Source organism: Bison bison, unplaced genomic scaffold (genome assembly GCF_000754665.1).
Source record: "Bison bison bison isolate TAMUID 2011002044 unplaced genomic scaffold, Bison_UMD1.0 scf7180017864353, whole genome shotgun sequence".
Lineage (NCBI taxonomy): Eukaryota > Metazoa > Chordata > Mammalia > Artiodactyla > Bovidae > Bison > Bison bison.
This window is the reverse complement of record NW_011494925.1, coordinates 6,347,210-6,365,709: the sequence shown is the minus strand read 5'-3', so window position 1 is coordinate 6,365,709 and position 18,500 is coordinate 6,347,210. Positions and strand designations below refer to the sequence as shown.

The window sequence follows — 18,500 nt, the reverse complement described above, 5'->3', positions numbered from 1 at the left end:
ACTTCCAGATGTTCAAGCTGGTTTTAGAAAAGGCAGAGGAACCAGAGATCAAATTGCCAACATCCGCTAGATCATCGAAAAAGCAAGAGAATTCCAGAAAACCATCTACTTCTGCTTTATTGACTGCGCCAAAGCCTTTGACTATGTGGATCAAACAAACTATGGAAAATTCTTAAAGAGATGAGAATACCAGACCACCTGACCTGCCTCCTGAGAAATCTGTATGTGGGTCAAGAAGCAATGGTTACAACTAGAAATGGAACAGACTGGTTCCAAATCGGCAAAGGAGTATGCCAAGGCTGCATACTGTCATCCTGCTTATTAACTTATATGCAGAGTACATCATGCGAAATGCTGGGCAGGATGAAGCACAAGCTGGAATCAAGACTGCCAGGAGAAATATCAATAACCTCAGGTATGTAGATGACACCACCCTTATGACAGAAAGTGAAGAAGAACTAAAGAGCCTCTTGATGAAAGTGAAAGAGGAGAGTGAAAAAGTTGACTTAAAACTCAACATTTAGAAAACTAAAATCATGGCATTCAGTCCCCTCACTTCATGGCAAATAGATGGAGAAACAGTGGAAACAGTGAGAGACTTGGGGCTCCAAAATCACTGAAGATGGTGATTGCAGCCACGAAATTAAAAGACACTTGCTCCTTGGAAGGAAAGTTATGACCAACCTAGACAGCATATTAAAAAGCAGAGACGTTACTTTGCCAACAAAGGTCCATCTAGTCAAAGCTATGGTTTTTCCAGTAGTCATGTATGGATGTGAGAGTTGGACTATAAAAAAGCTGAGTGCAGAAGAACTGATGCTTTTGAACTGTGGTGTTGGAGAAGACTCTTGAGAGTCCCTTGGACTGCAAGGAGATCCAACCAGTCAATCCTAGAGGAAATCAGTCCTAAATATTCATTGGAAGGATTGATGCTGAAGTTGAAACTCCAATACTTTGGCCACCTGATGCCAAGAACTGACTCACTGGAAAAGATCCTGATGCTGGGAAAGACTGAAGGCAGGAGGAGAAGGGGACGACAGAGGATGAGATGGCTGGATGGCATCACTGACTTGATGGACATGGATTTGAGTAAGCTCCAGGAGTTGGTGATGGACAGGGAAGCCTGGCGTGCTGCAGTCTGTAGGGTCACAGAGAGTCAGACACGACTGATCAATGAACTGAACTGTGAAGTGAAAGGCGCTCAGTCATGTCTGACTCTTTGTGACCCAATGGACTATACAGTCCGTGGAATTCTCTAGCCCAGAATACTGGACTGCGTAGCCTTTCCGTTCTCCAGGAGATCTTCCCAACCCAGGATCGAACCCAGGTCTCCTGCATTGCGGGCAGATTCTTTACCAGCTGAGCTACAAGGGAAGAACTGAACTGAAAGTAAATTTATATCTAGCCCTAGGTGGCACTAGTGGTTAGAAACCTGCCTGCCAATGCAGCAGACTTAGATATAGGTTGGATCTCTGGATCGGGAAGATTCCCCTGGAGGAGGACATGGCAACCCACTCCAGTATTCTTGCCAGTATTCTTGCCTGGAGAATCCCATGGACAGACAAGCCTGGCAGGTTATAGTCCATGGGGTTGCACAGAGTCAAACACAACTGAAGCAACTTAGCACGCATGCCTCTTAGGATGTAAATAATCGTAACACAATTGGTGAAAAGAGAAAACATCTTCCTTCTTTATGATGACTTAAAATGTCCTTAAAAAAAGGAAAACACTATTTATAAATGGAGGAAAAACTAAACCAACAACTCTAAATTTTTAACTGAGTCCTTTATAGAATTTTCATGCTACAAACAATATGCTGAGTTTCCAGAACAAAAATAACATGTTGAGCTTCCTATAAAAATAATGTTCATTTATTCAACAAAGTCAGAAACATAAGGCAGAAGGAACTTTGGATATTACCTGATAAACCTCCCATCATTTTAGAGATGATGAAAGTGTATGACCACACGGATAGGTCATATAATTAGAAACTAGTCAAAGCAGACTAGAGTTTAAGCTTCCTGATTTCCAATTAACAGTTCTTCTCTCTGACCACAAGAAGCTTCCTTTTCATTACCACTTTAGCAACTTCTTCTTGTTTAAAGTTCAGGTCATATAAATATCATTTTTACTGTGAAGCTCACTTCAACTTACCCAGGCAAATTGTCTGCTCCCTCCCATCACCCCCACATGTCTTTTAATATTTATATACAATCAGAGTATTGCTAGCTGTCAACATGTATACTTCCATAAATGAATAGATCATCAACTCTTTGAAAAGAGCAACTTGGTTTCACTCCCTTTTGTGTCCTAAGCAACAAGTAGTGCCTGGCACATGGTAAGTGCTAAATGAATGTTTGCTAAATGAGGAATAAAACTGTAAATGCAGAACAGCAATCAAAATTTGAGCAACATCATTAATTATTTAGATATCAAAATGGATTGCATGAAAATATTCACTTGACAAACAGATTCTGATAGGATTATATTTTTTAAACCAACATATTATACAGTAAAATCATTGTTTTAAACATACTTAAATGTGATTTAGAAATTAAAGAATTCAATTATCATTTGAAGAAAAATTCTTATGAGAATAACTTTATCTTTCAATATGAAAATTAAACTGCCAAAAACTAATCATCAGCAATGCAAATAAAAATAAAAATACCTGCTTTTTCTGACGTCCTAAGAAATACCATGTCCGATGGAATTCTTTGATTCTGCAGAGTAACATAAAATATTAATTATCTGTATGTAAGTTTATAAATTAACACAATTCCATTTCAAAGGCGAAACAGCTGCTAAAAACAACTAAAATAATATTATCTCTATGCTGAAACATTTATAATTTGTATAACAATTTAATTCATATTTTAGTTAGATCTCTAAGATTTCTTTCCCCATCAATGAATCATGTAAATGCCATTTAGTGATGATCTGAAACTACTCTATTTCTAAAAAATGTTAAACATTACCATTTCTGTGGCCTTTGCTGTACTTCGACTCATACATATAGTATATGTTTATTGCCTTATAAAAAAAATTATGCACTATCTGACTAAATGACCAGGAAGGGGAGGATAGTGTTCTTCTAACATCTAACACAAAACAAAGCATATCAAAAATGAACACTTAGTAAATGTTGAATGAATGAATAAATGTATAGCTGAGCAGACTAAACCCTACAAATTTGAGAAGATACTCTTTTACAAGGCAGAAAAGGAGAAAAACTCAAAGTTCACTATTTATACATTTACTTAATCACTATTACTGATGATAATTGGTATTAATTAGTACTACTAATAATACTTAGCATTAGCATTAATTAGCTGGGAAAGCTGTACAAACTAAAGAAAAATATAATAAGAATACTTCACATAATTTCATGAATTATTTATATTTTTTGAGACCTAAGTAAATATTTATATACAAACAATAAAGAAATGAATTATTGTCAGTCAGCAAGCAACAACAACAAATATAAATTGAGCTGTTAATGGTGAAAAAAGATATGCTGCAGAACAGTGCTTCTTATTTCTAACATGAAATAATTTCTAACATTTCTTTAGGCCATTATTGAGAGCTAAGGAACCCCTAGGTGAAGGGGGAATGGAAATTAGAAAATGTTGGTAATAAAACCTCAACATATCAAAATGTGTGGAACACAGCCAAAGTTAGAAAAATGGTAAGAAGAAAGTATACATGATTAAACTGCAAACAGAAGAAAAGGGAGACTAACAACACACAGGGAACTGAATATCTGTTTGAAAGCAGAAAAACAAAAAGCCAATAAATCCCAAAGAATACAAAGAACACAAACATCAAAGATGTAAGCAAATATAAGAGCAAAATTAATGACACAGAAAATGAAAACATATATTCCAGTAACAAACAGCAAGAAAGTACATTAAAAAAAAATGCCCATTTTGGTAATAAGAAAAAACTAGCATTAGAATAAAACAGATGAAAGATGGGCAAGTTCTCTCAATAAAAAACTATAAAAAAATTTATAAACTATAAAACATTACTGAAAGAAATTAAATAGAACACACTGTGCTCTCACATTATAATATGCAGTATTACAAGTGTCCACAGACTGACCTATACATTCAATACAAACTCAACTGAAATCTTAACATGCTTTTTTGATGGGAACTGACAACACATTCCTAATATTTAGAGGGCAATGCAAATGCCAAGAATGACTAACAACATGGAGGGCTGAATGTATAACATAGCAAAACTAAATATTAAAATAGAATAATTAAGACAAGATGACATTCCACAAAGATAGATCATTTTATAATGTAAAGTAGAGAATGCAGAAGTCAGTCCACACAAATATGGACACCAGATTTATGAGGAAGTTGGCACTGTGGACATCTTATAAATAAATAGCTTTCTAGAGAAAACCAGATACCTATGGGCGATGAGAAGAGGTAATACCAGGCCTCTACGTCAATAGAAACACAAAAACCTATTCCAAATGAATTATAAATGTCAAAATCAAAACAATAAAACCTAAAAGATAATACAGAAGAATACTTTCATAACTTTTTGGTAGAAAGATCGATTTCTTAAACAAGACTCCTTCCCCTCCCCCACCACAAATTAAAAAAAAAACTTATTATAAATGAAAAGATTAATAAGGTAGATTTCATTAAACTAGGAATTTCTATTCCACAAAGCCTACTAGGAAAGAAAAGATATTTGCAAGATAAAACTAATAAAGGACTCCTATCTAGAATATCTGAAGGCCTGCAAACTGATAAGAAAGGATAACTCAGAAGAAAAATAGTAAGAGATTTTCACTGGCTCTTTACCACTGAACCACAGGGAAGCTTCCAAAAAAGAAATATCCAAAATCATATAAAAAGTGTTCACCTTTGACAGTTTACAGAAATGCACATTAAAACTACAACTTGCTACGTATACAATCTGGAAATGGTAATTTTAAAAGGTTGGCAGTGCTAAGTGATGGCAAACATGAGGGATGGGAACTGTTCCTGCTGACCTCAGTACTAATTTGATCCATCACTCTGCAAAACCATTTGGAGTAAGCACTCAGGTGAAACATCCACACACCCCTAAAGCCAACAAGCCCACTCCTGAGTACATATGCAGCAGCAAAGTGCACATGCGTGAGCCACAACACATGGTCACGGATGTCTCGCAGCTATCATTCCTAACAAGAAAACCTAGAAGCAACCCAACTATCCACCAGTGGTAGAAAGGATAAAAGTCATTGTATGCAACAACAAAATGAATGAACTATAACTGCAGACAACGAAATGAATGTCACAATCAGCACTGGATCAAAAATAAGCACCCACCCAAACACAGCTCCATCCTACTGAATTTTCCAGGCACCCTTGTTGAAAGTCAATTAACCACAAACTTAAGGCTTTATTTCTGGACTCTCAATGTTTAATTTATGCCAGTTCCATACTGTCCTGATTGATTACTGTTAACTTTTAAAAAGTTCTGAAATGGAGAAGTGTGAATACTCGAACAATTTTGTTCATACATTTAAAAACTGCTTTGGCTACTCTGAATCTTTGGTATTTCCATATGAATTTCAGAATCAGCTCATAAATTTCTACAAAGAAGTCAGCTAGCATGTTGAGAGGGCAGCACTGAATCTGTAGATCAGTTTGGGAGTATTCTCGTTTTAACAGTATGAATACTTCGAATCTATGAACATGGGAAGTCCTTCCATTTATCTAGGTCTTCTTTACTGTGTTTTGACAATGTTTTGTAGCCTTCAAAGTTTTGGACCTCTTTTATTTATTCTTGGACCTCACTCATTTATTCTTAACAATGATTTTATTTGTAAGTATTTTATTTCTTTGATGCTACTGCAAATGAACTTCTGTTCTTAATGTCAATTTTAGACCATTACCCTATATTCCTCTATCCTGTTTTATGTTCTATGGGCATCAATAAATAAATTAGAAACTCCAAAATAATTACTGGATACTTTTTATTTTTCCCTCTTCAGGACTCTGAGCAACACAGGAGTAGGGACCTGTGTCTTCTTAATATACCACGGTCCCTTTCGCTGACACTTACACTCTCTCTTTCCCCTCCAAATGGCACGTCAGTGGTGAGCTGCCCGGTGGAGAGGCCCATATGGCCAGGAACGAGAGTGGCTTCAGGCCAAAAGCTGGTAGAACTGAGGCCTTGAATCCAAAAAGGCAACAAGTCCTGCCAACCAGCCCCGGAGTGAGACCAGCATCAGGTCCGCCCCAGTGGAGCTTGGAGGTGACGGCTAGGAGGCTGACACCCTGACACCCCTTGACTGCAGCCCTGGGACAGACTCGGAGCCAGGAGGTGCAGCTAGGCTGTACCCAGATTCCTGACCATACAAACTGTGAGGGAATAAATGTTGATTTTTAAAAAAAATTACATCAAAATGTATATGACCAACATATGGCTCAGCCATCTCTCTTGTCAGCGTTTAGCCCACAGAATTCTGCAAGAATATATGTACCAGGATCTTCACTACAGCACTCTTCAATAGCAGAAAAGAAAACCATCCAAAATCTAACAATGGATCAAAAGTTAGTAATTTATAGTATTCATATAACTGAATACTACATAAATATGTTGCAAATCAATGTGTTTAATTTTCTCCCATTCTGTAATATTAGACAAACACAGCCCACAACATTATCTGTGTACACATTACTGCAACCAGATGAAGACCACTTCAGTCTTGAGGAAGAGCCCTCTCACTAAACACCCCTGCGGGTGACGCAGGCTAGGGGTGCCCTGGTGGGTTCCCAGGTGGACGTCAGCTGGTACCAAGGGCTCACACTCCTCTGTAATAGGCCTTATGAAAACCTGCCATATTTTTTTAAAAGTTGTTCAAGAGCCTTAAAAACAAAGACTGAGCCCTCAGTAACGGTTACTCAGCAAGACTGTGCAGGCAGAGACGCTTCTCCACACAGGCAGACAGCCCAGGCAGGTAACTCCAGTGGAGTGGCGGCTTGTCCATAGCCACCTCTGACCACTGTGGCTTCCTACAACACTGACCTAAACTTTTTCTTTCTAATCCTCTTTATTTCCATTTCCCGTTTTTTTAAGCCACAGAATATCCAATAATTATGTATAATACATCTGTCTGTAAAAGGAAGCTCTAGAAACTGAAACTGCGTGTGCTAAGTTGCTTCAGTTGTGTCCGACTCTTTGCGGCCCTGTGGACCAGAGCCCACCAGGCTCCTCTGTCCGTGGGATTTTCCAGGCAAGAAACTGGAGTGGGTTGCCATGCCCTTCTCCTGGGGATCTTCCTGACCCAGGGATCAAAGACGCACCTCTTATGTCTCCTGCATTGGCAGACAAGTTCTTTACCACTAGTGCCGCCTGGGAAGCCCCAGAAACTGAAACATATTTCATGATAAATAGGTTCTAACTAATATAATTCTTTGGTCAAAGATATAATTCTGACAATGAAACAATAAACAGTTAACACATATTATTTTAGACAAAATATGACTACACACTAAAATGTACTTTAGCAAAAAAAAAAAAAACAAAAAAAAACCACTATACAAAAGTCTAGATTTTTTCCTTCAGAATATCAATCTTACACAATAATGTTAAGATTTAAAATAACTGTCTCAAATAATTTCCTTCAGATGCAATCAGTCTAAATGTTAATAACTGGTATACACATGTCTAAAATATATTAAAAATGCATCAACCTTTTCCACTATGATGAGGTCTCCAACTTGTATGTCTGAACTCTTAACTTGCACTTTACCTTAAAAAAAAGAAGAAGTATAATCAACTCAATGAAATAATAGCACATCAGAGTTAAACTTTCAGTTGATAAATAATACTTCAGAAATAACTTTGGGAGGAAAAAATTACATTCTAGATATTTATCTATACTTATACTTTCAAAATAAATTTATTTCAGATGGACACAGTCACTAAAAATTAATTTCTCTCAGTCAACTCCCAAATACAGTTAACTATCCCCCAATAAGAGATGTGTCGGAACATGGACAAGGACTCCATTTGGAAAGTTCTTCCCGTATCTGCCATTATTTCAGGTCTGAGTCAAGTTACGGATGATCGAAAGTATCACTAAACAAAATAATTTGATGACAAAGCTGAAAAACATGGAGATGTAAAATCCTTACATTAATACTGTGAATGGCATTGACTGGCACACAACTGACAGAAAAACAAACAAAGAAAAATAAACGCCAGATCACCCTCCACTAGTAGCTCCAAAGACACAGGTCAGGGCTGAAAACTAAGGGTTAGAGCTTTACACAAAAAGTGCTGTAGACGCTTGTAAACTCTTATCTCTACAGTATCCAGTGCAGCATGACCATTTACAAAATCTAACACACAGAGTCTACGTCATGTCAGCACCGCAGAGAGGAGACGAAAAGCTGATGTGGACAAGGTGAGACGTCGCGGGACAGCAGTAACGAGCCCTGGTCCAGGTCCTGCTCCCTGTGATTCCTTCTCCCCTCCGTCTCGCTCCCTCTCCTGGTCTCCCTCCCTCTGTCCATCTCCCTTTTAGGACCAGCAACAGCCATGTAGATCTATTTTTATATTTTTGTCAAAACTACTGTTTTGATAAGAGAAAAGATCCACTTCTTTTACAGTCAGTTTATTCTGAAAGCTAAAAGAACAAGAGGTAAGTTCTTATTACATTTGTTCATATTACAAAAACTAATGTTACCAGTCATTACTTGACTTATAGACCAAATTCAGCTCATTATAAAGCCTTATTTCCTAAATATCTCTGAATGCAGCTGAGTTTCAATAGAACCACATCAGTTCCTAATTATTTGTTTTGAGGATATCAAAAAGTTTGGTAAATATATTTCTGCTGTTACATTTTTTCACACTCCTCAATTATACAATAAATACATAAGGGCTGAGTTACTTTCCCGGAGGGAGGTGAAGCTACTTTTTATTGATATTATAAAATAACAGTGTACTTTAGAATTACATGTGAAGCAATCTTAAGATATCTTCATAAGAGGTAAGTATCTGTTTATTAATAGCCAGAAAACTTTTTGTTTTTTTCAGTTGGTTACTTCAAGCCTCATGCTTGTACTCGCACTGCCATGTTTTTACAGCTAAGCGTCAGGCAGTGAAGACACACCCTGAGCGCACACCTCCTGTATATTTTTGTTCAACTGCCAAGTCCTGTCCGCCTCTTTGTGGCCCCATGGACTGCAGCATGCCAGGCTTCCCTGTCCTTTAACTCAACACAATTCCCATCTTATCATTTAATTTTATGCTGTGCTACTATCCAATCCACTTTCCCTTCCTTCTGCTTTTTTACATGTTAATAGAACTAGATGAAAAATTAAGGATTACGCTCATCCTCACCCCAAGCCCTCTGTTATTTGACAATCACTTAGAAGATAACCAAATCTGCAGCACGTGTGCTTCTTCTCCACAGCTGATCTCACAGTAGCTTTCTGCTTCATCCCCTGCCTCGTCTCCCTCTGCTCCTGCTCTAGTCTGGCACTTTATCCTACGACGATGTAATGTCCACGCTGGTTCTCACAGGCTCTCTGCATTCGCTGTTCCTTTAGGTTGAAACCCATCCCTCCGCAGATCTCCTTACTCACACAGTAACACTACCCCATGAAGCCTCTAGAGCAGGTATAAGCAGCAGCAGATTTTATAGACTGCTACACATGTGCTTAAAATGCTACATTGCTATAAATATTCAAACACCTGACAGTCTACCAAATTTCAGATCCTGTGCACTTCAAGGACATTTAGTTTGTTCTTCACAAATGCATATCCAAACTTAACCCATTTTAAAAGAAGAGAAGGACTGTATAACCATTCATCAGTTGAAATGGGTCAAATGTCAGAATGGGTTAAAGAGAACAGAATCATAAAAGCCACCTATAACCAGATACAGACATCAACAAATAAGAATGAAAATGTATTCATTGCTTATTTCCCAACAAAACACACGTAACATGATAAGAGTGAGAGATAATGATGTAACTTTTTAAAAAGCACTTGCTCACAGATAAGGAGCCCCTGGAAGGCCACAGAGCTGAGATGAAGAGCACTGCTGCTGAGCAGATGACCACCCGCATCTCAGCAGGCTGTCTGGCTGGTCCTCATTATTGGGGGAATCGTACTCTCCCCCAATTGTCTTCACATCTTAAGTAGGAGCCTAATTTAACACAGATTATGAAGTGGGTAGCTGGGAAACAGTATATTAATTATGTTATGTTATATTATAAGGTTGGCCCAAAAGTTCATTCCATTCTTCATAAGACCTTATGGAAAAAATCAAATGAACTTTTTGGCCAACCCAATATATTAAGAGAGACTTCTAATTCAGAAGAAAACCCGAAATATTGCTGGGAAGAAATTTTAAAACTCCTAAATAAAAGAAGAGGTATATTTCTTTCATGGATCAGAACACTTTAATACTATTAAAGTGCCAATTCTCCCCAAAATTTACCTACAGATTCAGTGCAATTAAAATCCTAGCAGGCTACTTTTTAATAGAAATTGAAAAAGCAATTCTAAAAGTCACATGGAAATACAAAGGATGCAGTTTAGCCAAAGCAACTCTGAAAATGAAAACACAAAGCTGGAGGGCAAACACTGCTGTGCTCCAGAATTATTAATACTATGAAACAACAGTAATCAAGAGCATTGTTTTAGCATAAAGAGAAACAAACAGATCAACAGAGTGAAGAGAGAGTCCAGAAATAAACACATACATGGAAGACAACTGATTATTGACTGAAGTTTAAGGCAATGCGGTGGGAAAGAGGTCACCTTCTTGAAAAATGGTGCCAGCAACACCACCACCCACACCTGGTACTAATACAAAAATTTACTCGAAATAGATATGTGATATACACAGCAAATTCTAAAGCCAAAAAACTTATAAAAGAAGAAACATCGGAGAAACTAACATTTCTTTGTGAAAGTTTCTCAGGAATCTCATAGTGTTTCATGTTTCTCAGAGAACACAAGAAAAAAATGAAAAATGACAATACCTGGTGGAGGGTAGGAAGGAGAGAGGGAGGGAGAGGTCTCCTGATGCTAGAATGCACTGTAATGAAACACTCTTCAGAACTGTGTGGACGTGGCCTAGAGATTTGGATGAGTCAGTGGAACAGCACAGAAACTAGAGAAAAGGGCCAAAACCAATTGAATGCATTTCTCAAAGATCTGAGGAAAATTAAGAACTCGTTTTAAAGTAACTTACTGACCATTTGAGGGGGAAAAAAAGGTAGATCCCTTCTCCACATAGTACCTTACACGTAAAACTGCAAGTGGAGTAAAATTCTAAGTACAAAAAACAAAAACACAGAAACACTGTAAGGAAATTAAGATAGCTGCTTACAACACACTGGGATTGAACAGATTTTCTAAGATTAAAGTAAAAACCACAAAGATCAGAAGAGCTGCCTACAAAAAAGGTATCTACATGTTTAAAAAATGAAAAAATTAAACAAAATAAAAATATTTGCCACATGTGATACAGTGGTAAAGAATCCTCCTGCCAATGCAGGAGATACAAGAGACACGGGTTCAATCCCTGGGTCGGGAAGATCCCCTGGAGAAGGAAATGGCAACCCACCCCAGTTTTCTTCCCTGGTGAATCCCATGGAAAGAGGAGCCTGGCAGGCTGTGGGCCATAGGGTCACAAAGAGTCAGACATAACTGAGCGTGTACACACAGAAATTTTAATAAGGTAAAGATGAACATGGGAACCAAGGAGGAATAGACTTTTATAAAAGAGAAGAAACAGTAAAGTGTTAAAAGAGAAATAGCAAGCAAAAACAGCGAGAGGATCTCTCACCAAACTGGAAATTTAAAAAACCGGGGACCTGGGAGTCCAGTCACTAAAGAAAGCTGCAGAGCAAGCCAGACTCCAGAGGGAGCAGAGGATGCTCCCCGCATCCACACACACACGCTGATCTGGGTGAGAAGGCACTCTGTGGGCGCCGGTATTCTTTAAAGTTATGTCCCATAGTTTCCAGGCCCTGATCTCCAAACAATGTAATAAAAACTGCTAAATGTTTAACATCATGAAGAAATGAATTCATACAGGTCCTCTCAGGGGGACCTAAGGAAAAATACCAGTTATGCAGGAAACGAGCACACACATCCACTCCTGCCCGTGCACCCAGTCCTGACAGTACATGTCTACTGTGACATGGCCACAGAGAACCAAACAAAGGAGGTGATAAACCTGAAGTGCTTGCTGTGCCTGACACACAGTAACTGAGTGACAAGTGTCAGTGCAGAGTCAAGATGAAACAATGCATGCTGAATATTCCTGAATGAATATTGGAATAATTATTTTCAAATGCAGAACACAGACAAGAAAGATGACTTAGTGAAAGTGACAATGCATAGACAATATGTAAAAGGCACAAAAGAGGGATTTTAAAATCTCTTGATTTTCAAGGAAAAATTATTACTGATAAATGGGGTCAATTTCACTAGAAGATGAGAAAATTTCATTGAGACATTTCATAAAAATCTTTTTAGCATAAAAAACCTAAGAATGTTAAGAAGTATGGGACAACACAGTATTGGTACTGAGTCAAAGATGCCCAAAAATGTAGGCATAAAGAACATCTTCTCTTTCTGAACTCTGCATGAGTTAGGTTCCTGTTTGGCAAGGAACCTGGATCACAAGAAATAAGTAAATATGCAAGTTGTCTCTCTCATATTCACACACACAAACACAAGTAATTTACACAAGCCTCCAGTCACAATTTCTCTCTCTCCTAGGTTTGAAACATGTTAAACAACAAAATGCCAGAATGAGTGAAAGAAATAACTAAGATATCCTGGGAAAAACAATCACCACAAGCTGTACGAAGGACCCAGCAGCAGCACAGAATTAATTCAAGTTTGTTTCTAAACATCAAGTTCCACGCTAGCTTTAGGTTTAAATCTGGGAAATGGCTGACATGACTTAGCCCTGCTGAGATCTCATGGCTGCTGAGAACACACACAAATAAATGAAGACTTCTGGGTTGATCTCATCTGCTAGAAAACAGACTGCATGAGTTCTGGGAAAAGCTTATTAGTTCATGACTGATCCATGTTTGAATTTCATGAGCTTATTGTGGTAACTGACACACAGTGGGTACTTAGCAAACAAATGTGGAAACTGTGAACTAGCTAACTGGATGAAGACAAGCAAGGTATACAATCTACAAACCACTCCTTAGCAACAGGGGAAAAAACAGCATTGATTCCAAGAATCCAAAAGGAGAATGGCCACACAATTCAAACTTCTTCATCAGGAATTTTTGCAAAAGCTGCCAAGAAGCAGGAAAGTCTACATTACTCTCTTCTGTGACTCTCCTCTGTTGCTACTCACTAGGAGATAAAGCTTAACACAAGCAGTCACAAACAAGGAGACAGGAAGGAAGGTGGAAGCAATAGGTATGGAAAATTCCCAACCAAGAAAAGCAGTTTATGAGGCAATGAAATAAAGAGCAAACTAAAAACCATTCAGTATTCACTGAGATCACGTGCCACAGTCAAAAGACTCTCTTCTTCCAAACACAGCACCTTCAAGATGTTAGCAAGTGGAAGTGGTTTTCCTTTTCAAAAGAAAAACTACAACAAAGTTTTCTCAGTGTATTTCTACAAGAATGTGCTTGAGAACCCCAAATAAGAAAAGTTCAAATGCTGTAAAATGCTACAACAGACTAGAGTGAATCACAGTGGAAAGAGCCATCAATGCCATTCAAAGAATAGGTAACTGTGAAACACTAGAAGTTAAGTAGGCAGCATATATTCTTGATAAGAAAATATTTTAAACTATACTCAGCAATAAGCATAAACTCCATTTTTTTACATTCTAAACTTTACTTACCAATCATCTTTAGCAGAATAACCAATCACAAAGCAACATGCCACAGATGGAAGAACACTGGACTTGAGGTCAACAGGTCCAGGATCAAACACAAACTCCACCCAGAAGGATGGCCACTCAGGGCAGACCATTCTGCACAAGCCTCAGGCTGCTCACTGTCCCTGAGACAACGCCAGCCGCCTGGGTGTGTCGTGTGAGTGAGTACAGGGCATTTTCTCTGACACACTCGGGCGTCAAGCAGCACCAGCTGTCATGACTGTCACCCACGTGTGAAATGTCCACTGCTCAGGTCACAGGCAACGATGACCAATTTTTTTAAAAAGGTAAATTTTCATTTGTATTTGAAATGAAACTAGTGAAATTGTTTTAGAGTATTCTGAGTTCAAATAATACAGAATTGTAAAAGATATATACTTCCCTGGTGGCTCAGTTGATAAAGAATCTGCCTGCAATGAGGAAGACCTAGATTCAGTCCCTGGGTCGGGAAGATCGCCTGGAGAAGGGAATAGCAATCCACTCCAGTGTTCTTGCCTGGAAAATCCCACGGACAGAGGAGCCTGACAGGCTACAGTCCATGGGGTCGCAAACAGTTGGACACGACTAAGTGACTAAACCACACAAAAGATACATACCAGTCTGTCTTCCTCAACAGTTTATACTCAGTGAAAATGACATGAAAGCAGCCACTTTAAGGTAAATAATTCAGTGGCATTTAGTACATTCAAAGTATTCTACAACCGACTCTACCAAGTTCCACAACGCGCTCGCCACCGCCAGAGAAGCCCTCGCCCACTGAGGACTGTGCCCCATCCCTGCTTCCCTGGCCACGGCAGCCGCACCTGCATTCTATTAACTTACCTGTTCTGTGAGTTTCAAGAGCGGCATCGCACAATACACGACCTCTGGTACCTGGCTTCTCTCACACAGCATAGCATTTTCAGGGTTCATTCATATTATCTATCAGTATTTCATTAACTTTTATTGCTGAATAATTTCCCAGGCTATGAAGAGACCATCAATCCCTCGCCCTTCATCCACTGATGGACAACTGACGTCCCCGCCTTCTGCCAACCCTATGTAGTGCTGTGACAAGCAGGGGTGTGTGTGCGTCTGCTTGAGCTCCTATCCTTAATTCTAAACTTATCTGGGCAGGTCTTCATTTCGCCTTTACTTCTGAGTGACAGCTTCACTAGATACAGAATTTCTGTTGACAGTTCTCCCTTCTCCAACTCCTTCTGCCCTCTGGTCTCTGATGAGAAGCCTGCAGCATGCTCGTCACCATCGAGGACCCTGTCTGGAGCCGCCTCTCGAGCTGCTCGCAGGCTGTGCTCGTGGCCCCGGGGTTCAGACCACGTGATGATGCTATGTCTCGGTGTGGGTCTCCATTCTGACCTCCTGGGCTTCAGGGAACTTCCTCAATGTGTAGATTTGTATCTTTTGTCAAAACTGGGGGTCAATGGCCATATCCCTTCACATCTCCCCTCTCCTCCAGCACACACTCCTCTGGGTACCTCAGTACCCCTGACGCTGCCCCACAAGCCTCTCAGGACCTGCTCACTGCTCTTCCTTCTCCTCCCTGCTCCTCAGGCTGGACCATTTTCAGTGACCGGAGGCTCAGGCTCACTGATCTTTCTTCTGTCAGCTCAAGTCTGCTACTGAAAGCCTCTAGTGAGTTTCTCTTTCATTTACTGTATTTTTCAGTACCAGAATTTCTTGCTTTTTTTAAATACTGACATATCTTTACAGATATGCTCTATCTGCCAATATACTGTTCTGGTATCTTTCAGCATCTTTCCACCATCTCCCTTAGCTTCAGAACATAACTGAGGTGGGTGACGTTCATGTTTGTCTAGGAAGTTCAATGTCTGGGCTTCCTCAGAGACAGTTTTTGTTAATGTCTTCTGTGAAATGCATTCTCTGTAATTTTTTGTGGAAACCCAGACATTTTGAGTATTATCATCTGATAACTCAGGAAATGAAATATTTCCACCTTTTGGGTTTGTTCTGCTCTGCTTAGTATATGCTGTAGCCATGTATATCTGGTGACTTTTCTAAACTATTTTTGTAAAGCATGTATTCTATGTCACATGCGGTCTCTCAAGTCTTTCTTACTTTAGCTTATATTCAACCAGTGTTTGAAAGAGATCTCCTTGCATGTGAGGAAAAAGGAGGCTGTAGAGGGAGGAAGCGAAGGGAGCAAGGATGAAGACAGGAGCAGGCACAGCTGCTCACAGCCTTCGCAGACCACGGTTCCGTGCGGGAGCCCTGGTCGCAGCTCCGCCTCAGCCTTCACTTCTGCCTGCCCTGAGCCTGCATCCAGCCTTGAGCGTGGCTTTCAAACCGCTTCCCCCCCGCCTTGGGCCAACAGGGGTACTTCAGATTCCCTCCCGATTCTTCCTGCCTGGCTGTGACAGCTAGTGTGTGAGCCCGGCTGTGATATCTCTGCCCGGCTGCTGCGGCGGGACCCCAGCCTAGACAATAAGAGACACCTGCAGCTTTCCAGCTTTCCCGCCCAGAGTTGCAGGTGAGGTGAAAGACAGACAAGCCAACTGGGTCAGTCCTTAAGGTAGCCCCCACACAGGTTAGACAGACAAAAAAGATTCACCACAAATAAGTTCTGCTCCGCACTCTTCAGAGTCAGTGTCCAGAGTCCCAAATTAGGATCTGGCTGCTGCCATCTTCAAGAAGGGTGCCATGACGGGGACAGGGTGGAGCAAGGGCAGGTGAAAACACCAAGGAGCTTTCCTACTATTTTCAAGTGGTCTTTTCCTGGATTCAATAATCCCCTAGATGCTGTGAGGCTCTGACGTCTTTTAAGAGTCCTGACAAGTTAGCTCTGCCAGGTCTTGATTGATCTGTGGAGCTGCTTACTCTTCATTTTGCTGACATCACTGCACTGTTCATTTGTGAATGATACAATCAGTGCACAGAAACAAATCTCTGCTCAGCCCACATTTCACAATATAAAACAACAGAAAACACAAGCCAAGATCTATACTGTATTCTAAAACAGACGAACCAAAGTTATACCTAATTTACCTGGCCATTCTGGGGAGTCTTCTCCCCAGAACTAAAGCTTACCTTCTTTTTTATACAACACAACTTTCCTCTACCATGCCAATATTTCAAGCATCAAAGCTTTTTAATAATTAATTTTCAATTCAATTGAGAAAGCATAATATTTTCAACAAATGATACTGGGACAACTTGGTATTCACATGCAAAAGAATGTGAAGCGATACCACATACAAAAGGAAAATGGGTCATATACCTGAAGCTCAAACTATAAAACTCCTAAAAGAAAATATGGAAGTAAATCTTTGCAACTTTGGGTTGGCAAACTATTTCTTAGATACAACCCGAAATATAAGCAACAAAAGAAAAAAAAACAGATGAACTTGGGACTTAATGAAAATAAAAACTTTTGTGCATCAGGAACACGGTGAAGAAAGAAAAAATACAACCCATAGAAGGAGACAACATAGTTCCAAATCATATATATCCAACAAGGGACTAAAACCCACTCCACTCTGAACTCCGCTTCCAGACAGGCTCCAAGGTTTTATGAATCTTCACGGAGTTTCTCTCTGGCACCTTCTCCTGTCCTCATGCTTATCATAATAGCCTCACACATTCTCTCCCTATCACACTGCCTCTTTTCTACAGTGGACTGAAAACCAAATAAACAACTCTTAACACATAAACCAGACAAGGGTGCAAGCCTGAAGTGAAGGGTGTGGGGGAGCGAGCACACATCGGCTTCCATTTTGGATCGCGACGTCTGTTTCAGGTGCTAGAAGTCCTATTCCCCAAGTATAATTTCAGGCCATGGTGCCAGATGTCTGGTCTTGCTGACTGTGTTTAAAACAGATTGCAAAGACAGACTTTAAATGAGACGATGCTATGCTTTACAACGTGTACACGTAAGTTGGGTTTCATGTGTGTCTAGTACACAAGCATTCTATACAAACTGTAACAGAGCATATATGTAACTATATATAAACATATATATATATACATGCACACACACCTGTGTATGTACATGTGCATGCATGTGTTTATGGGCGTGTGTATACATTTATATTCATATATACATACATACATTCAAACATTGAGAGAATAAAAATCTATCCTGAAATCATATGCATCATACTATTATAGGAAAATTAGTTAGATAACATGTAATTGCATAATACTATTTTCAGTAACAAAACTAAAACGTTTTCTTGCATTTATGCTCAGTCTAGAATGATGATCACATGAACCAATGGTAAACTGGATTAAAAGTGTCTTACTCACCTCTTACTGTAAGCTTGCTGTACAGTTGTGAGTTCACTTCCTTGTCTCGCTGGAAACGCCGAAATTCATCAACTGCTTCTCTCATGATAGTAACAGCCAAGACAAACCCCTTTAAACAAAATAAAACAAAGTATTTGAGAAAATTGGACTTTAGCAAAAAAGGGAAAATCCTTTTACTATTTAGTTTTACTTTTTTCCTTCAATTTATACTAGTTTTGAAGCATACAATAAACAAAAACAAAAAATGACAAAAAGTAATAAACACTACCTAAGGAACACAGTAATGCACTGTGTAAGATTTACAATTCTCACTGTACCCAAAAAAAGTTTTAAA

General features: G+C 39.3%; 1 protein-coding gene across 1 annotated transcript in view; it reads right to left on the bottom strand.

Moving 5' to 3' along the window:
* ATP9B (ATPase, class II, type 9B) overlaps positions 1–18,500 on the bottom strand; it is a 151,572-nt gene that overhangs the window by 105,418 nt on the left and 27,654 nt on the right. Inside the window, exons 5-7 of the mRNA XM_010855064.1 lie at positions 18,167–18,275; positions 7,710–7,768; positions 2,672–2,723 (exon numbers count right to left, since the gene is read on the bottom strand). Coding sequence (XP_010853366.1) covers positions 2,672–2,723; positions 7,710–7,768; positions 18,167–18,275 — 220 coding nt within the window. The remainder of the gene's footprint in view (positions 1–2,671; positions 2,724–7,709; positions 7,769–18,166; positions 18,276–18,500) is intronic.